The 21,074-nt window shown below is 33.7% G+C and overlaps 2 protein-coding genes across 4 annotated transcripts in view; both read right to left on the bottom strand.

Annotated features, from left to right (window-relative positions):
• LOC149900532 (nephrin-like) overlaps positions 1-21,074 on the bottom strand; it is an 84,154-nt gene that overhangs the window by 27,427 nt on the left and 35,653 nt on the right. The window lies entirely within an intron of this gene.
• Positions 1,304-5,084, bottom strand: LOC149900534 (uncharacterized). The gene is made up of 4 exons (XM_090112744.1): positions 4,950-5,084; positions 4,383-4,617; positions 3,567-3,656; positions 1,304-3,359 (listed from the first exon to the last, which is right to left on the bottom strand). Exons 2-4 carry the CDS (start codon positions 4,615-4,617, stop codon positions 2,467-2,469), a joined length of 1,218 nt encoding a protein of 405 aa, XP_089968870.1. The 5' UTR covers positions 4,950-5,084; the 3' UTR covers positions 1,304-2,466.

Genomic DNA, 21,074 nt, shown 5'->3' with positions numbered 1-21,074 from the left:
TTTATTGACACAAAATTGTAGCGACGTCAGTTCTTTAAATCAGAAATTGTTCATTATGTTTAGAATGGTTTATCAGTAAAATCAAGTCCTAAAATTACTTCTATCGGTCATTATTATTATAAATATGTAATCGTAATTGAAAAAAGTTAAACAAATGTGCAGTTCTAACAAAACGAAATATCATGTTATTCTATGTCGTGGTTACTAGGTTACGTTGTTGAATTTTGTTGAACTGTCAAATGTTGCCTATTAAAATGGCTCTACAATAGCTTGTAATTTCCTACATTTGTTATAACAATAATAAATGAAGAAAAATCACATCACAGTTATAGGTAATAACTAATATTATATAATACATATACCTAATATATTATATTATGTAAATTCTGACAGTCAACAAAAATATACCTACCTACATACATATGTTTTATTTATGTTAACGAATGCGCATTTTAATTTGGTTAAAAAATAATTGTACACAGACATTTTGGAACAAATTTTCCTTATCTCAGGTGAGAGTTGAGACTATTGCCATATTGTCTCGGAGGTCAAATACACCAATGGTAAATGCTAAAGTAAATGAAAAGTAAATGAAAAGTAAGTAAATTGACGACGCGGTTGGCGCAGTGGTAAAGTAACTGCCTACTGAGCCGACGGTCCCGGGTTCGATCCCCGGTCAGGGCAAATATTTGTGTGATGAACTCAATTATTTGTTCTTGGGTCTGGGTGTTATTATCTATATATGTATTTATTAAATATTATATTTACCGTCGCCTAGTACCCACAACACAAGCCTTAATTGAGCTTACTGTGGGACTAGGTCGATTTGTGTAATAATGTCCTATAATATTTATTTATTATTTATTTATTTAAATCTGTCTGTCTGTCCCTTCTTCACGCCGAAACCAATGAGACAAATTGAACGACTTTTTACAAAGATAGTTTGATACCTATGAAAGGACACAGGACAGGTAAACTAACTAAATAAACCTGGAAATCCATAGTTTTATCCATTGATAAATTAGTACTTTTTACTAGTCACTCCTGGTGATATTCAAAAACATTATGTATGAATTAAACTTTTTTTAACAGGTTAAAAAAAACAATAATCGTAAGAACTTGGGTTGTAGTAGGTACCGAACTACAGAACGCAAGAGCTTAAAATTACCTACTCCAATAATTAAAATTTTTAAAGCGCAGTCTTTCTAACAAAAAATGAATAAAATGGAATGAATGTAATCAGTTCGTATAAGTTAATATTTAAATGTTAGGATAAAATAATATACAACATATTATGTTCACATCAAAAGCGTTTATTTAATTGCATAAAAAAATCTTATTTTTATCATTTACTCTTTTTTTGTAGCATTTTTTTTAATTTCAATCTTACAATTATAAAAATATGGAATAAATTTCCAATAAAATCTTAGTATTCTATTCATAGATTTTAAGACACCATCATTGTTCGTAACTACCTACATTGTAACACTAATGTCCCCGTCATTAAAGTGGCTCGACGGAACACAGTGGGGTTTTGGTCGGTAAGATCCTTTGAAAGATTTCCCCACAAAAAAAGAGCGTGTGTGCCGAGCACAAGTGTCAGAAGTAAAATTAAAAGAGACCAAAATCATCGCCCTCGATGATGTGACGGGATTGCAATGAAGTTTCACTTAAAAAAAAGCAATTGTAATTTCGTGTACAACATCAGAAGTATATTTAACATTTAAATATAATTATAAAATAAAATAAACAATTCTAAGACAATTTTTCAACATTTTTTATATGGCACTTGAGTGGTAATATAAGGCTAATATTATAACATTGACAAAATAAGGCGGCCTTATCACATGGTAGTGATCACTCCCAGACAACTTGTGCAAATGTGACAAGCTTATTATTTTTCCCTTATTCTAACTTTAGATTTTTATAATAACATTATTCTAACAAGTTCATAATCTATATAAAATATAAATATATGTATCTTTAGGAAGAGGTACATTTGCGCATACAATCAGCATTATAAGACGATTAACACAAGTCTTTCCTGTATTTTATTTTTAATTTTTACTGGTTCCTGTACTTTACGTATGAATTTTGATATAAGTTATATATAAAAAAAAACATACCGGTCGAATTGATAAACTCCTCCTTTTTTTTGAAGTCGGTTATTAAAATATATATTATGTTAGCGATTTATAGTGCTGAATGTAAAACTATATTAATTAATAACTTTATACCAAGTTATATAAAAAATGTGATTCTGAGGTAGATAGGTTCCTGAAAAAATTAAGTATTTGCCCTGTTCAAGAAAATTCGAAGGTGTGTTCAACTGTTCAATATTGCACCAATAATTATTTGTTTGTACTCCCTTAAGAATATAGTTACCAAACGTAATTCATTTAAAATTCCTATATCTTTGCTTTGTGTGAATTCAAGTATTCATCAATTTGTTCAATTAAACAATTCTTATGTAGAAGACGAGTCCATATCTACGTATATAGATTCATTGGTATCATTGCTTGGAATTTGTTGTCCAGTTTGGTTCGAATAAGTCTCCTGCTGTACGTGCAAAGTATTTCCAACATTTGTTTGCATCTGTTCTTGGTTAGAATTTGTTTGTGTTTCCATAATATGAGAACTGTTGCGTGCATCTCTTTGGATTTGCTCTCCACTTCTCTGATTATACCCATACGATTGGGGGTATGAATAAAAGATTGGTGGAGGAAAACTATTCTGGAAACGTGTATCTTGCGGCCAATAATTTTGATAATGCACACGTGGTCCCTGATTTACACCATAAAAAGGCCTCGTTGGTATTACGTTGACGTTGATATTAGGATTAGCTCTAACATCAATGCCATTGATGAATATATTGAATCCCTCTGGTCCTCTGGAGAAGGGCGCTTGTTGAAGATAATTTTGTCCTTGAGGATTCAACGTGGGATTCAGTGTGCCATATGGAAATTGTAAGTTTTCTGAATAATGAGCTTCGGTCATTGCATATGCATTAAGTCTGGTTAGATTCACATCATGCGTTCTTGTTACATTAATCTGAGGCTGTGAGAGCTGGAAATCCGTAGAAGTTCCAATAGATCGCTGATTTTGTGTCTTATTAGATGTATCGGGTTGCTGCAATTCTGCAGGTGTATCTGTTCCTTTATCTGCTTGGCTTATACAAACAGTTTGGGTGAACTTGTCAGCTAATTCAACTTCATCTTCTTCACCCGAATAAACCAAACATTCATCATCAGACGTGGTAGACTTATCAAGAGAAACCTTCTTTTTTGGTTTTGCAGGATTGGTTTTGGGTTTCTTAAATACTGGCTTGGAATTAACTTTTGATGGACGTTTCTTCGTTTCTGATAAAGAAAATGAAGTTCTTTAAATTACATAATTCGAAATAAAGAGATGCCAAATTGAAATCGTTAAAATATATTATATATATGTTTAAAGTTTTTGCTATCTTTAACGATTCCGATACACCACATCTAAATCTACAAGGCCAGACAAGTCAAGAAAAACCAATTAAGATTTCAATCTTCTTCATATAATATTCATCTCATTACCTTTGCGTTCCTTTGTTTGAAAAACTTGGCAATTTTCTCTTAAAAGGGAGAGTCTTTTAGCGATAAATTTTTGAGCTTCATCGTAAGTAGCTGAAAGTTTTAATATAAACATTATTTTTAAATATAATATTGACTCAATGTATATAATCAACGTAGGTAATATCTATATGTAGCAATAGTGACTATTGTTAAACAATATCGATTTAAGTTTGGAAAAACGTACTTATAGGTATTTGAATCTATCATTTATTTATAAACACAGAATTATGACTCTCTTGTTGGAGCTAAAGCTTGTGTTTATCACACAGTAAGAAGCATAATATTGAATGAATATATGAATATCTAGGGCATTTTGTTTAACAATCATGACTATAAAATATATAAATAAAAAATAAAATTAAGTGCGAGTCGGACTCACAACTCTAAGGGTTCCGTCGAAATAAGCCAATGAGCAACTGCAAAGAAAAATTGTGAAACTAAATGTTTATGATTTATGAACGGGTCAATCAGTGAACGACCTTGATTTTTTGTTTTTATAGCGACAACAGCCATAGATGAAAATTTCGGACAGTGAATTCAGTCATATGATTCTGATTTTAAACTTCGGGTACGGAACCCTAAAAAGGAAAGAAGGACGTTCACGTGTGTGAGCATGGTTGAATATGTGAGCGTGTGTGTTTGAATGAGAGAGAGAAAGAGTGTGTGAGTCATTAGTGAGTTGATACATTGTGCATTTAGCTACTTGTTTTTAAGATCCTTTTAAGATCCAGGCGAAAACGCGGGCCTGAGCTAGTATTAATACATAACATAACTCACGTGTAATTGTCAGCACAAATACTTTATAGGTGTTCCAATTCCTTTTAGCTTTCTCATTTTTTATCACACGAACTTCAGTGACATTATTATCTTCTACTGGGTATGCTACATAATCGGAATCAGGCTTGTTTTTGATCCAGCCGTAGCGTACGCATACCAAAAAATCAGTATTAGCATCAGGCAATCTATCTTGAAATTGTATAACACAATACAGATCTTTACTAATGGCGACCATCTGAAAGATTAATGATTCTTATTAGAATAAGGAAAACGCGTGCATATCATTAACATGTGTTTCGTTTTTATAGAAGTCAACATGAAATAACTATTTATAAGAACAACAAATAACAACTCTACTAGTAATTTTCGGGTCTCATTATGCAATATATTATTATTATCATAAAAAAAATATTTTTCGTTGTTAATGTCGTCATATATGCAACAGGTTGTTATTATGAATAGACAATCGAATGTAGATCACAATTATCAAAGTATAAGTAAATAGACCGAACGATTGCGTCATAGCCAGACACGAATAAAATTGTTCGCAAAATAGCACAGACTTACCTTAAAGACCACCCCTGCGGAGCCTCTTGCAAATGATAGGCGTACAATACAATACAATTCGCTAATCACACTTGCACTCAAAACTTATCTCTTGCACTCGTTTATAAACAATTGTAATCAAACAATATGCTTGTTGCTAAGGAATTAATTGTTCCAAATTTTGTGACGCTCTAGACCGGCGCCGGCGGGAGTTGGGGGAAATGTGACGCGATCTAGACACCGCTGACCGCGCCTCACTCAGTGTTTTGATCTGTGGCCTTTGCAAATGTTTAACAAATACAGCATTTATTATATATGTTCTTATCAACGGGAGCTTGCCGACTTGACCCGATATCTGTTTAGCGAAAACACACATAAAAATAAAAATAAAATTATCGCCTTGTTGTGATTGAAGAGCTTTCATAATTTGATAATTCAAAGATCATTTTAATTATTACATTTAATAAACAAATTATATTTACTGAATAAATTCAAAAGCCCCACAAAGCAAACACGATAATTGACCAGTGAAGGAAGGCCCCCTATGTTGTATATGGCACTATGGCAGCACGTACATTATAGAGTTCACACAATATCGCGGGATCTATCTACTTATGTCTTCATGAAGTATATTCGTCGTTTCAGGATATCGACCGCGAGTAGGTAATCTAAACTGAACTGAACTGGATTATTGTTTGGTCTATTTATAATAGAACCTAAGGGGATATTAATATCATATTATACGGGTGATTTTTCAATCCTTGGTTAAAAGTTATTCACCCAATAAAGAAATGCTCTAGGTATTAATAAAAATAGTCCCCATAAATATGAGCTCACACATTTTTGAAACGATTCTTTAATACGATATTCAACGAATAAGAAATAGTTTTAAAGATGTACTACTAGATAATTGCTTAATTTCTTTCGTATCATAATACTTATATGTCTTGCCTACTTATATGTTTTGACTAATAAATATAAAATGATCCAAGTTTCTTCAAACATTTTAATCGGCAACATGAAAAAAATTGGATTAGCATAAAGTCCCATAGGTATCCTTATACAATCCAAATAATTAATATAATATATTCTTCACCTAAAAGAGATATCTAAAAAAATTAGATTTTTGCATAAACGAAATCTTGTCTTTTAATTAACAACCATAACATGAGTAACTCTTAATCTCTATATTTTTCGCTTCTAAACATGACGTGTTTTCACGCATTTGGCCAGTATAGCGACTTGCTGGTAGAGTTACTGATAAGATAGATATTTTCATACATTACAAGCTATGAAACTTGTATGAAAGCTTTGATAATGACACTGACGTTTGACAATCACATTCTTGCGGCCAACTTGCGGCATACGCAAGGGCATACAATATAATAAACTGGTAATTTTTTTAATAAGTTAATTCAAATAATTGCTTTAAAAGCTTTTTCTCTTCGGCAAACATCTCAACCCCCCCTTACTTTATGTCTATACGCTCACACTTGCAACAATCCGTTTAATCAGCACTGCAATTGCCCCAGACTCACTCGACAATCAAGCACTAAATATCTGGGTATAACTCTTGATTGCAATCTTTCCTTTTCTTTACATATAGAACAACTTCAAAACAGAGTCAGAAAATTGATCTATATCTTTAAAACTCTTCGCCATATTGCTGATGGTCAAATTTTGAGACAGGTCTACTATTCGTTATGCCAATCGGTTTTATGTTACTGCATATCATCTTGGGGTGGTGCGCCTAAGACTCATCTCCTGAAGCTTGAAAGAGCTCAGAGAGCTATTTTAAAAGTTGGTACTTTTAAAAAATACAGATTTCCGACAGCTGACCTGTACAAGAGCCTTAAAGTATTGACTGTGAGGCAACTCTTTATATTACATACTGTTCTTTCTCAACATTCTGTGACTCCATTTCAAAATATTATTAAAAGGCGCAAGGATAAAATTTGCGAAGTTGATAAATGTAATTTCGTACACTCCAAAAGATTTAATTGTTTTTTAGCCCCTTCATTATACAATAAAATTAATAAAATATTACCTATTTATAAACTCCCCTACGCTACTTGCAAAACGCAAGTTACTAATTGGCTGCTGAATCTTAGTTATCAGGAGACTGAAAATTTAATTTGTACAATGACTTAATGAAAGTTTTACATTCATATTTCACATTCTCTTATATGCATACACATCTACATCCACTCAAACACACACACACACACACACACACATTCACTTACACATACGCAGACACAAACATACTCAATACACATACGCACACACACTAACTTATGCCACCACATAATCACTCGACTCCTTTCATGTTCATAAGTTAAGATATCAATTAGTTAATTTACTTTTATATTCCTTATATCTGAACTTAAAAATCAATTTCGTTGACTAAGTTGTGATGACCACCTTAAGATGTTTTTTCTTATATTATATAAATTATATGGGGAAGGAACTGATATCTTTAATACAGGTTACCTACTCGGTAATCTAGCAAAGATGCCAGTCTTGAACCGTTGATTGATATATACCTATCATTATACAGTTACCACCAAATGTATTTAGCTCTAAGGTTAGGTTAAGTTAGACTGAATAAACGAATTTGAATTTGAATTTGAATTTCAACTAATAATTTATTGTTAAAAAATAAAAATTAGTGTTTGTAATTATGATTTAAATGATACATGTTACGGTGCATTTACATCAAACGAACATAGAGCTAGAGCTAGAGCAAGAGCATTCTTTCGTGATCTTTTAGTGTAAACGAAAACATGTATTTAGTGTAGTTCAGTATTAGAACAACAAATATCTTCTTATAAATTAATAGGTATTATTAATTTTATAAGATTTGAAATTTTAAAGAATCTAATTTTGAGATAGGTTTCGAAGCGTCTCTCGTATCATTGTAGCGAAGATTGACCTATAGTATATGCAGTTGAAGATTTTAATTCAATTTTTTTTATTACTAAGCGGGCAATGGGACAGGTGGGTGGCCCGGTAGCTGATAGAAACAACAACAACCCTTAGAATATGCACATAGTAGTAGGTATGTCCTATTATTAATTACATCTGGAGCACTACAATAAAAAAATACAATGCGATATTAATTTTATATAAAATAAACATTTATTTTCTTTCATTAATACACCCGTGATACAACTAATTAAATTACAGCTGGCTTCAAATGTTTTAACTAGCTTGATACATTAATCACAGCTAACTACGTCGCGTAAAATAAGCATATCAGATCAAGATAAGCCTTTTTCACTAAATATACTAACCATTTTGTATGGCGATAAAAAGAAATATTTCTGATGAATAGCCTCAGAATATTGCTTAATTAAATATGCTGTTGCTAATCATATTTTCAAGGCGTTACTGTGAATTCCTTGGGTATTAGTTATTTAATTTCCACGTCTATAAACATTAAATTTATTTGTAATCATAACATAATATTATAATTGCATCCATTAATCGATTTTTTTATTATTGGACACCTTGTTCGTATATAGTTATACTTTTTTTATATTTAACCAGCACATTCTCGCTTATCAAAGTTAATCTTTGCTTTTAATATTTAATTAATGAGATATATAAACGTTCGTCTTTTACCCCGAACCGATCATTTAAGTGAAGTCCCATGTCCCCTATTTGGGTAAGGGGCAGATGCATTATACATCTGTTTCACTGATCGATTTTCATTAGGGACAAGTAGGTAATCAGCTTTCTGTGTCCTACTAGACCAAGACATTTTTTTTTCTTCGTCTCCACCCGGAATTGAACCCAGGAACCCTCGGAGTTACGCGTCAACCACTGTACCGAGGAGGCGATCTTAATTATGATTTTATTTTTGCATTATTCTCTATATTTATCAATGTATTAGTTTTACACTAAACTTATAATGATATTTTATACCAGTATATACTACCAACTCAACTCTCGGACGTCTAATCGACGAACCAACTGGCCACAATTAATTAATAGTCACGCTGACTGGCTGTGGTGTGGTATCGACCCACTCTAGATTAGCCGTGCATAACCACGTAAACGCAATACATATTACAGTTCCTCCCTTAAAGTATAGTTCGATTCAAACTTAATGGCGGTTCGGAAGTTAGGTGCAGGTGCGAGTGCGGATCCCACAACCTACCGCTAATACCTAAAATTGTTTTCTGGGCATCGGATTGTACGATTTTCCGAGCCGCCATTAAGTTTGAATCGTACTATACTTACATTGAAGTATTCGTGCAAAAAATAAATCCATTATATTAAATTTAATTAATTTCATTAAGTACCTATCTGAAACGGCAGTTTTGTGTTCATACTGCAAACTACTGAAATATCAGCATATTCTGCAGCAGTTTGAAGGATAATTGATAGTGCTTTAATACTAAAAAATATTTTTTCACTAATTTCTAAATATCCTCAAAATGGTTCACAAATAAACTCGGCAAGGAAACAATAATAGAGGCACGTAAAATGTAGGTAAATTGAATATTACATAACAAAATTATTGTCAATACTCTATACAGTATAGACTCTATAGAGTATAGACTTTATAGAGTATTGACAATAATTTTGTTTACAGTCAAAAACATTGATGTATTTGCATGGCAGTCCTTATTAATAAAGCCCAGTTAATCACATTGCCCGTAACATATACATTAATTTTACAAAATGTTACACAAATGTAGGAACTCGATAACTGTATGGACATTAATTTATAATTATGAATATTCTGTATTTCAGGAAAATGAAGCACGCATTAAGTGTATTGATTGCTCTACCCCTAAAAGCTCATAAACCATCAATTTCTGTATTTGAATTTAACCGCAATATGATTCTTTTGTCCTCTCAAACGTAAAACGAACTCGGCAATAACACAAACAAAACCCAACCATTACTTAATCAATTGTTAACGAATTTATTCAATTCAACAAGTTCGTAATATTCGATTAAGATAAACCAATTCGGCACATTGAAACTATCTGTTGTTGTTAGACTGTCGAAGTCTTGGATAAATGTTATTAGCTCAGCCAATTTCTATTAGTGGATGAATTATCAATGGGAATCGACAACTGCATTAGCCGACGTAATTATCAGCATTGCGTAGAAATGTTACGTAATTTGAATTGATGTGTGATGTTTTCTTGTGGTAAGGAGTTAGACAATTTTATTCGTGTTTAATCCTTTTTACACGCTTTATATTAGCTTCACCTGTATGTTTGTAACCGACTTCTTTGGGCGCGATTTTGACCCACTTTAAACGGCCAAACTTTGTAGATTTATTGAGGACCGATGACAATACACTAATTTGATAAAAATTTTCTATTTTTTAGTTCGGTTTTCTATAAAAAGCGTATTTTTTAGTTTTTTTTTAAACTATTATTATTATTTTAAACTATTATTTCCTTCTAATCATAGTATTTTTGTCACACAAATATCTAAACTTGTATTATTATGAATATAATCATTTGTGCTTTTGTATGTATGTTTAAGTAATGTTTTCATATAAAAACACTAGAAAGCTACATCTCTACCAAGTAACATCTACCTATTTATTATGTCAAGTGAATCTTTGCGAAGCCGAGCAAGCAATAATATGTAAAAATATGTGATAAAATATTTCATGCTTCGATTTTTTCTGCAGAGTAATGTTTATTATAATAAAATAATTGATTTAGAGATTGTCGATGTTTTTCCTTGATTTCCGGTAGTGGGGACCGTATTTATATCAAATAATATGATTATTGAAGGAGCAAACATGAAAGGGTCTTTGATTATAGCAGGGATGCACAGACCGCGGCCCGCGGGCCGCATGCGGCCCGCCGGTCGAATTCTGGTGGCCCGCCGGCAGCATAAATAATACTCTCATACATTCGAAAAATATTGAATTCTATTCCAGAATAAAATTGAATATTTCTGGCGGAAAAGCAAAGGGATGTACCGGAACTTAAAAATCCTGATTGGTTGTGTGATTTGGCTTTTTTAGTTGACATAACAAATCATTTGAATGTCTTGAACACACGGCTTCAAGGCAAAAGTCAACTGATATCCCAGCTCTACGCTCATGTATCATCCTTTAAATGCAAGCTGACACTTTTCAGAATTATAAGAAAATGGCTGAAAAATTCAACAAAACTGCGATTAATTTCAGTTATATAGAAAAGCTGGATATTTTGATTCAATATTTTCAAGACAGATTTTCGGAGTTTAAAAAAGTGAAACCTCTGTTGGACATATTCAGCAATCCTTTCACGATTTCAGTTGAAAATGCGCCAGAGTCAATGCAGTTAGAAATTATCGACATTCAAAACGACCAAGATTTACGCAACAAATTCAACGAAGGAGACTTGCTGAACTTTTACCGCTGCATTGATAAAAATATGTACAAAGAGTTTCGCTTATACGCTCTGAAATGTGCCAGCTTATTTGATTCTACCTAGGTATATATACATATGTGAACAAACCTTTTCGATATTAAATAATAATAAAACAAAAAATCGAAACCGCCTTGCAAACGAAACTTTTACCTGTTGCTACAAGTAAATTAAATAAATTTTTTTTCAATTTTAATACATTATTATCAATTCTTTGTCTTTAATTACCTATACCTACTTCCGGCGCCCCGCCATGGGTCATAATTTGCCCGAGTGGCCCCTAGTCGCAATAAGTCTGTGCATCCCTGGATTATAGGCTTCGAAGGATTGGCTATTACGAACACCACATATTGAGTTGATCGTTACATTTTTACGAACTTGATTGCCCGTCAAACTAGGGGCTTCATTCTCTTTATACTACATAACATACAATATAAAATATACGAGCGTAAATATTCGATTTTCCAGTGAAGTATTTTGCAAAATTTAGAAAAAATAAATTCTTACTAAAATTTTAGACTATAGTAAGAATTACTATAGTCACTAGTAGAGATCTAGATCTAGTAGAGATCACTGTAAAATCGAATATTTTCTATCGTATGTTAAATATACGATAGTAAATATTCGTTTTTCCAGTGTCTTGCAATATTAAGAAAAAAATAAATTCCTAATATAATTTTGGACTATCTGTGAATTTAATTTACAACTATGTTTTCTAAATTGTTTCCTTTAATTTACATAACATACAATACAAATTTAAGAATAATCTATAGAATGGCTAAACGGATCTTAATCACGTTTGTCAATAAGCGATAGTCAGATATATTTATAAATGTAGGAGAACTAGTACATATATACATAAATATAGAGAATAGGGATACTCAAAGAAACTCCGACTTCTGTAAATGTTAGAGTACAATTTACCCTTATCTTCGTATCAATGCCGAATTGCAATTAAATATTTATTCCCCCTGGATTAGGATCAACAAATATTATCCATGTGTGTTTGCATATATCTCTATGTGGCTTTTGCTAACCGCATTGCGTAAAGCGTTGGTAAATAAAATATAACACCAATTCCATTTGTTGAATTTTAACATTCGTGCTAATTTTTCCGATAACATAATATAATCGGTTAAAATGATTTTTTTTTGCAAAGAGGCTAGGAGTTTAAGCGAGATAAATGCAATTTTAATATAAAACTAGGTACTAGTGATCTTTAGACTAATATTTTAAAGCTGAAGAGAATGTTTGTTCGTTTATTTGAATGCGTTAATCATAGAAACTACTCGTCCGATTTGAAAATTATTTCGGTGTTAGCCCTATGTATCGAAGAATGCTATAGGCTATATATAATTATCACGCTAAACCAACAGGAGCGAAGCCACGAGGGTGAAACCGCGGGCCGCGGTAGTATTATAAGATAAGAATGCAATAAGTGTAATTATTAGATATCTATCTATCCTACACCATAAAACACAATTTGGCAAATAAAATATAAAATAATAAACCATTGAAAAAAATTAATCCTAGGATTAACCTATAATCTCAGTGAATTGATTTTGATGGTTTTCATCAAACCTGAATCAATCAAAAGTCATCAATTACACTGAAATGAAAATCAGTGAAACGATTTCCGAGTTATAATCCTTCAAACGGACATAACCTATTCAGACTTTTTCACGTCAGTAAAAAATGGGTCAAAATGAGTACTTCTTTTATTTGAATTCGGGTTAGATATACGTCTGTAGGTGGTCTATTATGTACTAAAACCTAGATTCATTCATCTCGGATCGCAAGTGCGTCCTGAGAGATTTTGAGAGTGAATATACTGTGTTATTTAAGGTAAAGCCCTTTCTCGCCTTATGAAAAAATACGGCCTTGCGCTATCTTGAAACTAGGGGCGTAATAACTAGTTTTTTATTCGAATTTCTTATTATACGACATTTCGTTTGTAGTTGTATTTCTTATTGGATGAAATTTACAAAAACATGTGATACATTTCGAATGTTCTCAACTGTATAAGGGAATTATGAATTGAATATATCTCACTTTTATGAAAATTGTATCCAGTAAATTAAATAAATTTATTACATTCTATAACTATAATATACAATATTATACTTTAAAGCGGTTGTTTACAATTTATTTTCCGTTGATCCTTTACACGCCGAAATTTATGTATATTTTTAAATCAAATCTAAAATAAGCATTATAGGTACCTGAGTAAAAGGACGGGCATGACTTTTTGGCCTTTTTATCTTCATTAAGAAACTTAGCAGGTTTTTTTTAGAATCAAAGTCTAATAATAATAATGACCGGTCGTGGTGGAAAACCCTGAGGGAGGCCTTTGTCCAGCAGTGGACGTCCCACGGCTGACACGACGACGACGACGACGACGAAGTCTAAATAAAAGGCACCTGAATAATCATTTGCAGTCTGTTTCATATTCTTTCGTGTTAACTTCTATTCTTTCGTGTATGTTTCATTAACCGAAAAGTAAAAGTGTATCAAAAGTACATTTCTGTCCGCGTCTTCGCCCGCGTTTTCAAAGAACAATCCGCATAGTTGTGAAGTCCTGTGAGATTTGGATAAAAAAATAACCCATGTCTTATTCCGGGTCTTCAGCTACCTACATACCAAATTTCATTGTAACCCGTTCAGTAGTATTTGCGTGAAAGAGAAACAAATATCTCTACATCCATCCTCACAAAATTTTGCATTTATAATATTAGTACGAAGGATCTCTCCTTTGCTTTTTGGTTGTCTGTAAGAAATCGCTCATGAGCGATAAGACCGCCTACTGTACCTTAACCTCTTGTGCTGATTTTTATTGTCTTTCTGTCAACTTCATCTGTGTGTATAATAAAGTGTTTTTATTTATTTATTTAAGGATGTAGAATGGCGGTAGAACTCTGAACATTTTATAAAAAAGCCAACATGTGTATCGTTGTCATGCTTGTGCATATGAATTTAGGAATTTTCATTCATTATGAGCTGTTTGTGAGGATAACGCGACGTGTAAAAGGGAAATTTACATGACGTTATGTGAATTACTCGCATACACCTGAATAAAAGAGGGAAACATGGGAAGTAATCTTCTGGTGATATACTGTATAACGTATGTAGATATGTATAATAAATATGAATCCCTAAATGTGTTGCTAAGCGTAAACTTCGAGAATGACTTCACCAATTGGGATAATTTTTTAAAGTTTTTGTAAAGGCACAAGGAAGGTTCATGGAGAGAGAAACGAAAATTTTTTCGCTTTCGCATTTTTATATAATACTAGCTGCGCTTCGCAGTTTCACCCGCGTGGCTCCTTGATAAATGGGCTAACTAACACCGAAATAATTTTTCAAATCGGACCAGTAGTTCCTGAGATTAGCGCTTTCAAACAAACAAACAAACTCTTCAGCTTTACAATATTAGTATAGATTCCTATTAATTTCTAGGAAGTAAGATATCTGATAAAAGATATCACTTAAGGCGCGGGACATATACAAGCGGCGCGGCGCGCCGCGGGCGCGCTGCCGGCGTGCATCGGGTGCGCTATTGGCATTTTGTATGAAATAATTTTGGAAAGGCGCAACCTTGGCGCAACCTTGGCACAACCGTGGCGTGCCGTCTCGACGCCTGTCCAAAATTCTTTCATACAAAATGTATAAGAAGGAAGTGGTGCAAAACAGATTCAAGAGGTGCGCTTATGGCACGCCCGCGCCCGCGCCGCTTGTGTTTGACCCGCGCCTTATGAATAGAGGTGTGGATGTAAGGTGATATTCCTCTAGCGAAAATGGATGCCTTGTCCAGTCGACTCAACTAACCATCTGTTAACTGATGTTATATCCTAATATCTATTACAGTGATAAGTTATATCTTGATATTATATATTATTGATATTGATGAGTATCATCTTCTATTAATAATATTTTTGCGCAATTCCGGAGCAGTCTGTAATATAAGTACACTAGCGGTCCGCCCCGGCTTCGCTCTTGCTACATATTACATAGCCTTCCTCAATAAATTGGCTATCTAATACTGAAAGAATTTTTCAAATCAGACCAGTAGTTCCTGAGATTAGTGCGTTCAAACAAAAAAACTATTCAGCTTTATCATATAAGTATACCTAGATAAAGACTATCAAGCCAGGTGAAAGAGTCTTTATCCACAATTTAAATAATATTGTTTATTAGAAGCTTAAAAATAGCTGCTATATTTTTGCACCTTATATGCATGTATGTTAAGTTGGTAAGAAAAGTTCCTTAATATGTCCCAAATGTCCTCTCTGCCTGTATTGAACATTATTTATTCTCGTATGCTGCCAAGATATTGTTTAGAGTCTAGATTGCGATAAACTATAACTTTTAAAATAATATTAATGGTATTTAAGGCATTTGTTAGAACGTTAATTGTGTAACGTCCTTGTTTTTATTAGAGATAAAAAACAAAGGGCTAAAACGACAAAACAAATTATTTAGTTCTACCTACCTAACCTATTTTTTTTTGAATCTTAACTGCAAAAACCGGCCAAGTGCGAGTCGGGCTCGCGCACAAAGGGTTCCGTAGCAGCAAATATAATAAATTACAGTTAAATCAACCTATCTCAAAAACTATAAGAGATACTTTGATCAAACCAAAAATCGTTGAAAGAGTTAATTAGCATGCATCACCTCTATTTTTTTTAGAATTTTATACCCCGTAGTTATAAAAATAGAGGGGGGGGGACATACTTTTTACGACTTTGAGAGCTGATATCTCAAAAACCGTTCACTTTAAGAAAAATGTTTTTTAGAAAACTTTATATCATTTTAAAAGACCTTTCCATTGATACCCCACACGGGTATGTACATCGAAAAAAAAAATTTCATCCCTCAGTTACATGTATGGGGGGCCCCACCCCCAATTCTTTTTTTTACTATTTAGTGTCATATTTTTGTAGCGGTTCATACAACACATATTCCCATCAAATTTCATCACTGTAGTACTTATAGTTTCCGAGTAAATCGGCTGTGACAGACGGACAGACGGACAGACGGACAGACGGACATGACGAAACTATAAGGGTTCCGTTTTTGCCATTTTGGCTACGGAACCCTAAAAAAAGACTAGTCCAATTTAGCAAAATACACCGTATCTAACAAAAATCAGACACGAAACCATAGGATACAAAAGTCACATATTTTCCACACAAATAACGTCTAAAATTTTACACAAGCTCCAAAGTCCAAACATATGAAGGGATTTTACACCTTAATATATTTCCTATAGAAGCGATAACATAATAAACAAATGATCGACCACACGTGGTTATTTATTCAGGCTATATTCCTAATCAAATAGTAGTATATCGAGTACCGAAACAATAGCTTTAGTCCAGGAAAGGGAATCAATTATGTAATTTAGTTTGATAGGCCCTTCGAGGTAGAGGACCCTAATCTCTATTTGGAAGCTGTTGTGAACTGTAAAACGTTTATTGTTACTGTGCAGTTTGCTTTTTCCGCTTGGTATCAGTTGATATTAGTGGAATTGAACACTTATAGTGGTTTGAAATAGAAAATTGAATGAAGCTTTGCATACTCATATTTTCAGGTATATTGTTTCTATTTGTAAAACTAGCGGTCCGCCCTTGCTTCGCCCGTAATACGGTTTACGTTTTCTCTCCATAAGAATCATCCTCGTAGTTCAAGGAATATTATAAAAAAAGAATAAACGAAATCAGTTCAGCTGTCTGCTGTTCTCGAGTTATGCGCTTACCAACACATTTTGCGATACATTTTTATTTTATATTATAGATTAAAATGTTATTTAGCTCTGTAGGCACATAAAGGTTTGTTGGTATATACCATAAAAATTACATACAAATTTATGACTATATAAGTTTTATGTGACACTACTATAATATTATATTACCTGCCATTAAAATTAACTAACAAATTTATAGGTAGGTATAAGTATTATCAGCTCCTTATAGTTCTTTCGTAACTAAAGAATTACTTCGATATAACACTTAATTGCTTTGTTTAATACAAAGGCGAGTGGATAAATTACTTCCCACTTAATTGATACTGTTGTTAGAAACTTGTTATCGAATTTCCAAAATTTAAGTAACAGTATTTTAATATTTTGTTACAATTATTAAAGATCAATATATCGAAGGTTTAATTATACTTGTTCACTAAATAGGAAAAACATAGAACACCTATTGTATAAATGAATCTATTTCAAGAAAAAAAAAATATTGTGAGATCAAAATGTTGCACCAAAAAGCTCTAAAAACCTAAATGAGGAAAGATATTCCCAAACCCCACAGGCGTAAAAAATAGGCTCACAATAACTAGGTCTGTTTTAAAAATAGCGTCTATATTATTCAAGTTCTTTAAAAATAACTATTCATTAAGGTACTAGTCATCTGTCATGTCATCGTATCTTTATAGCTGAAGCTACATTAGCGCGCGAAGATTCATGTTCAGATGGCGCGCCAAAAATTTCGTATATGGACATACGCGATGTTCTTGTCTAGATTAGGCAACTGTGTGTACCAATTTTGATAATTCTTTAATTATTTGAAAGCTATTGTTCTTGTGCTATTGTGCAAGCTATTGTTTATTTATTTATTTATTTATTTATAACACTTTATTGCACAAACAAAGTTAGGACAAAAATAACATTAAAATACAAAAGGAAGGCATAGTTTGTACAAGAGGCGGCCTTATTGCTAAGCAGCAATCTCTACCAGGCAACCTGATGGGAAAGGAAATGTATGATGTTAATGGGATAGTGCAAAAAGAAGAGAAAAAAAAATAATGATAATAATTATACCTAATAAATAAATAAAATTATTTAAGTATCAAATATACCTACTATATATACATAAATTATACTACAAATAAATAAAATACACATATACATAGTTACATATGATATATAAATACATATTATATAAATAGAATACATATTATATAAATAGAATACATAAACATACATATACTATAGCACAAAGACAATAAATTTATAAAAAACAATATTTGATGACGTCAGCAAGCAAAACATAAAGTAAGGAAAAAAAAAGGATGATAATAAAAAAAACTATAGCAAGGAAAAGTAGTGATCTTTTAGCAATACTTTAAAAGAGCTGAGCGTTTGAGCACGTCTAATACTTTCTGGTAAAGTATTCCATAGTTGAATAGCCCGGACTGTGAAAGAATTGTTAAAAAATTTAGAATGATGGAAAGGGGTGCTGAGCAATAACAAGTTGGAAGAACGAAGAGAGAGAGTATGACTAGAGCTTAAATAATCGAAGTTATCCTTTAAGTAAGAAGGTGTCTTAGGGCTAAACAGAATACAGTATAGAAGATGCAGCAGATGGGTATCCCGGCGATAACGGATAGGAAGCCACTTAAGCCTTTTCCTGTATTCAGAGACATGGTCAAATTTACGGAGTCCGAATATGAATCTGATACAGAAATTTTGGAGCTTCTCAAGGGTGTCAAGTTGATATTGACGAATATCAGGATAGCAGGAGTCAGAAAAGTCAAGGAGAGGAAGGAGAAGGGATTGAGCTAAGGTAATTTTGGATGTGACTGGAAGAAAGTTGCGCAAGCGCCGTAAAGAAAAGGCAGAAGAAAAAACCCTTTTTTGTACCTGCTTTATTTGTTCATCCCAGGAAAAAGTTTGATCCAGAGTTAGACCAAGATTTTTTACCTGAGTACTATAAGGGATGAGAACACCATCAACGACAACGTTCGGTAAATTGGTCCAGTCAATTTTTGAGACTAATTGCCTACTTCCGAATATGATAACCTTGGTTTTAATTGGATTAACTGTTAAACCATGACTTTTGCTCCATCTGACTATTGCTGCGAGGTCAGCGTTAACTTGGAAAATCGCTTCAGGTAGTTCAAGAAGTGACGCGTGTTTATATAGTTGGAAATCGTCCGCATACATGTGGTAAGATGACACAATGTCCTTGGAAATGGAGTTTATAAAAATGGAAAAAAGGAGGGGAGACAATACGCCACCTTGAGGAACGCCAGCAGAAACATTGCACCATGTTGAAGAAACTTCCTCAATTAGTACACGCTGGCGACGTCCCTCTAAGTAGCTTTGTAACCAGTCAGTAGCCGAGGAGGATAAGTTAAGAGAGCGCAGCACTGCCAGCAGTACGTCATGATCGACGCTATTGAACGCGTTACTGAAATCAATCAGCGTGAGTATGGTGAGCTTTTTGTTGTCGAAACCTCGTCGGATGTCGTCAGTAATTTTAATTAAGGCAGTGGTCGTGCTGTGTCCTGGTCGAAATCCAGACTGGAAAGGATTTAGGAGTTGGTGATGATTTAGGAAAATGCTCAGTTGTTCTTGAACCAACCGCTCGAGAACCTTGGATAGGAAAGGGAGGATAGCTATGGGGCGGAAATCAGACGGAGTCGAAGGATTCGGGTTTTTAGGGAGAGGGAGAATATGGGCATTTTTCCAATCACTAGGAAACTTTCCTGTAGAAATGGAGGAATTTAGGATATGGGTAATGACAGGATTAATGATGGTAAGGATTGGAATGATCATGCTTCGACCAATACAGTCACTACCAACAGCCTTCGAGGTGATTGACAACACGCTCTTCTTAACACTGCACTCGGTGAACTGACGGAATACGAAAGAAGGAGAGCTGGGAAGAGGTAAGGTGTTAAGACAGTTTAGGGTACTAGATTTTAAGGTGGGAAGGAAATCAGAAGAGGGATTAGAAAAGTGAGAAATAAGGTCATTGACATGGACTGTACTAGGAACAGGATTAAGGGGAGATTTGCCAAGTCCAAGGGATCTGAAGAATTTCCACATTTTCGACGGGTCACCGTTATCAATAGATTTGGCAAAGTACTGGCGTTGTGCATCCCTACATAGCGTATTGCAGCGATTTCGAATCAAAATAAATTTTTCCCGATTGGACTCCGAATTTGACAATTTTAATTTAGACTTTGCCCGCGCCTTCTTTCGTAACAGTTTTTTAAGGTCATCTGTCATCCACGGGGCTGGTAAGTGTTTTAACTTAACAGGGCGGAGTGGGGCATGTGCATCGTAAAGTTGGATAATCAACGAATTAAATAAAGACACTTTCTCATCGATAGTATCGGCAGAGAAAACAACCGACCAGTCAATGTTACTTGCGTCTTCACAAAGTAGTTCAGTATTCATTTTAGCAAAATTACGATGCATGGCAACTTTTGGTTTTAACTTAGGGGGCTTTATCTTATACGAAAGGAAAATAAGGTCATGTAAGGAAAACATATCAGCCGAACACTGTCCGTGCTCGGTGACATGCTCAGGAGAGGAAACAATGACCAGGTCAAGGAGGGAAGGAATACAGTTAGGAGCGGTATGGGTAGCTTGTGAAGGAAGGACTTTTAGATTATAAGAATCTACAATAGATAGTAGCCTTTTACTGCGTTGATCACCCTTGAGTAAGCAAGTGTTAAAGTCTCCTAACAAGATGATATGCTTATAAAGTGGCGAGAAGGATTCAAGGATGTGATCAAAGGACGGGAAATAGTTAACTGTAAGGCTAGGGGAATAAAAAACACCAAGAAGGATTTTAGTATTCGAGGAAGTAATCTCAATAAGAAGATGTTCGGCAGCATCACCAGGCGGGGGCTGAGGAGATAGGCTTATAATGGAGTAAGGAATTTGTGAGCGCAAGTATATAGCCACCCCTCCCCCCGTTCGGCCGATCCGATCATTTCTTATCAGATTAAATCCTGG

This window comes from Colias eurytheme, chromosome 18 (assembly GCF_061535395.1).
Source record: "Colias eurytheme isolate Ceu_HAF_F1 chromosome 18, ilColEury1 Martin Lab GWU primary, whole genome shotgun sequence".
Lineage (NCBI taxonomy): Eukaryota > Metazoa > Arthropoda > Insecta > Lepidoptera > Pieridae > Colias > Colias eurytheme.
The sequence above is the reverse complement of the archived record's forward strand: the minus strand, read 5'-3'. Positions and strand labels throughout refer to the sequence as shown.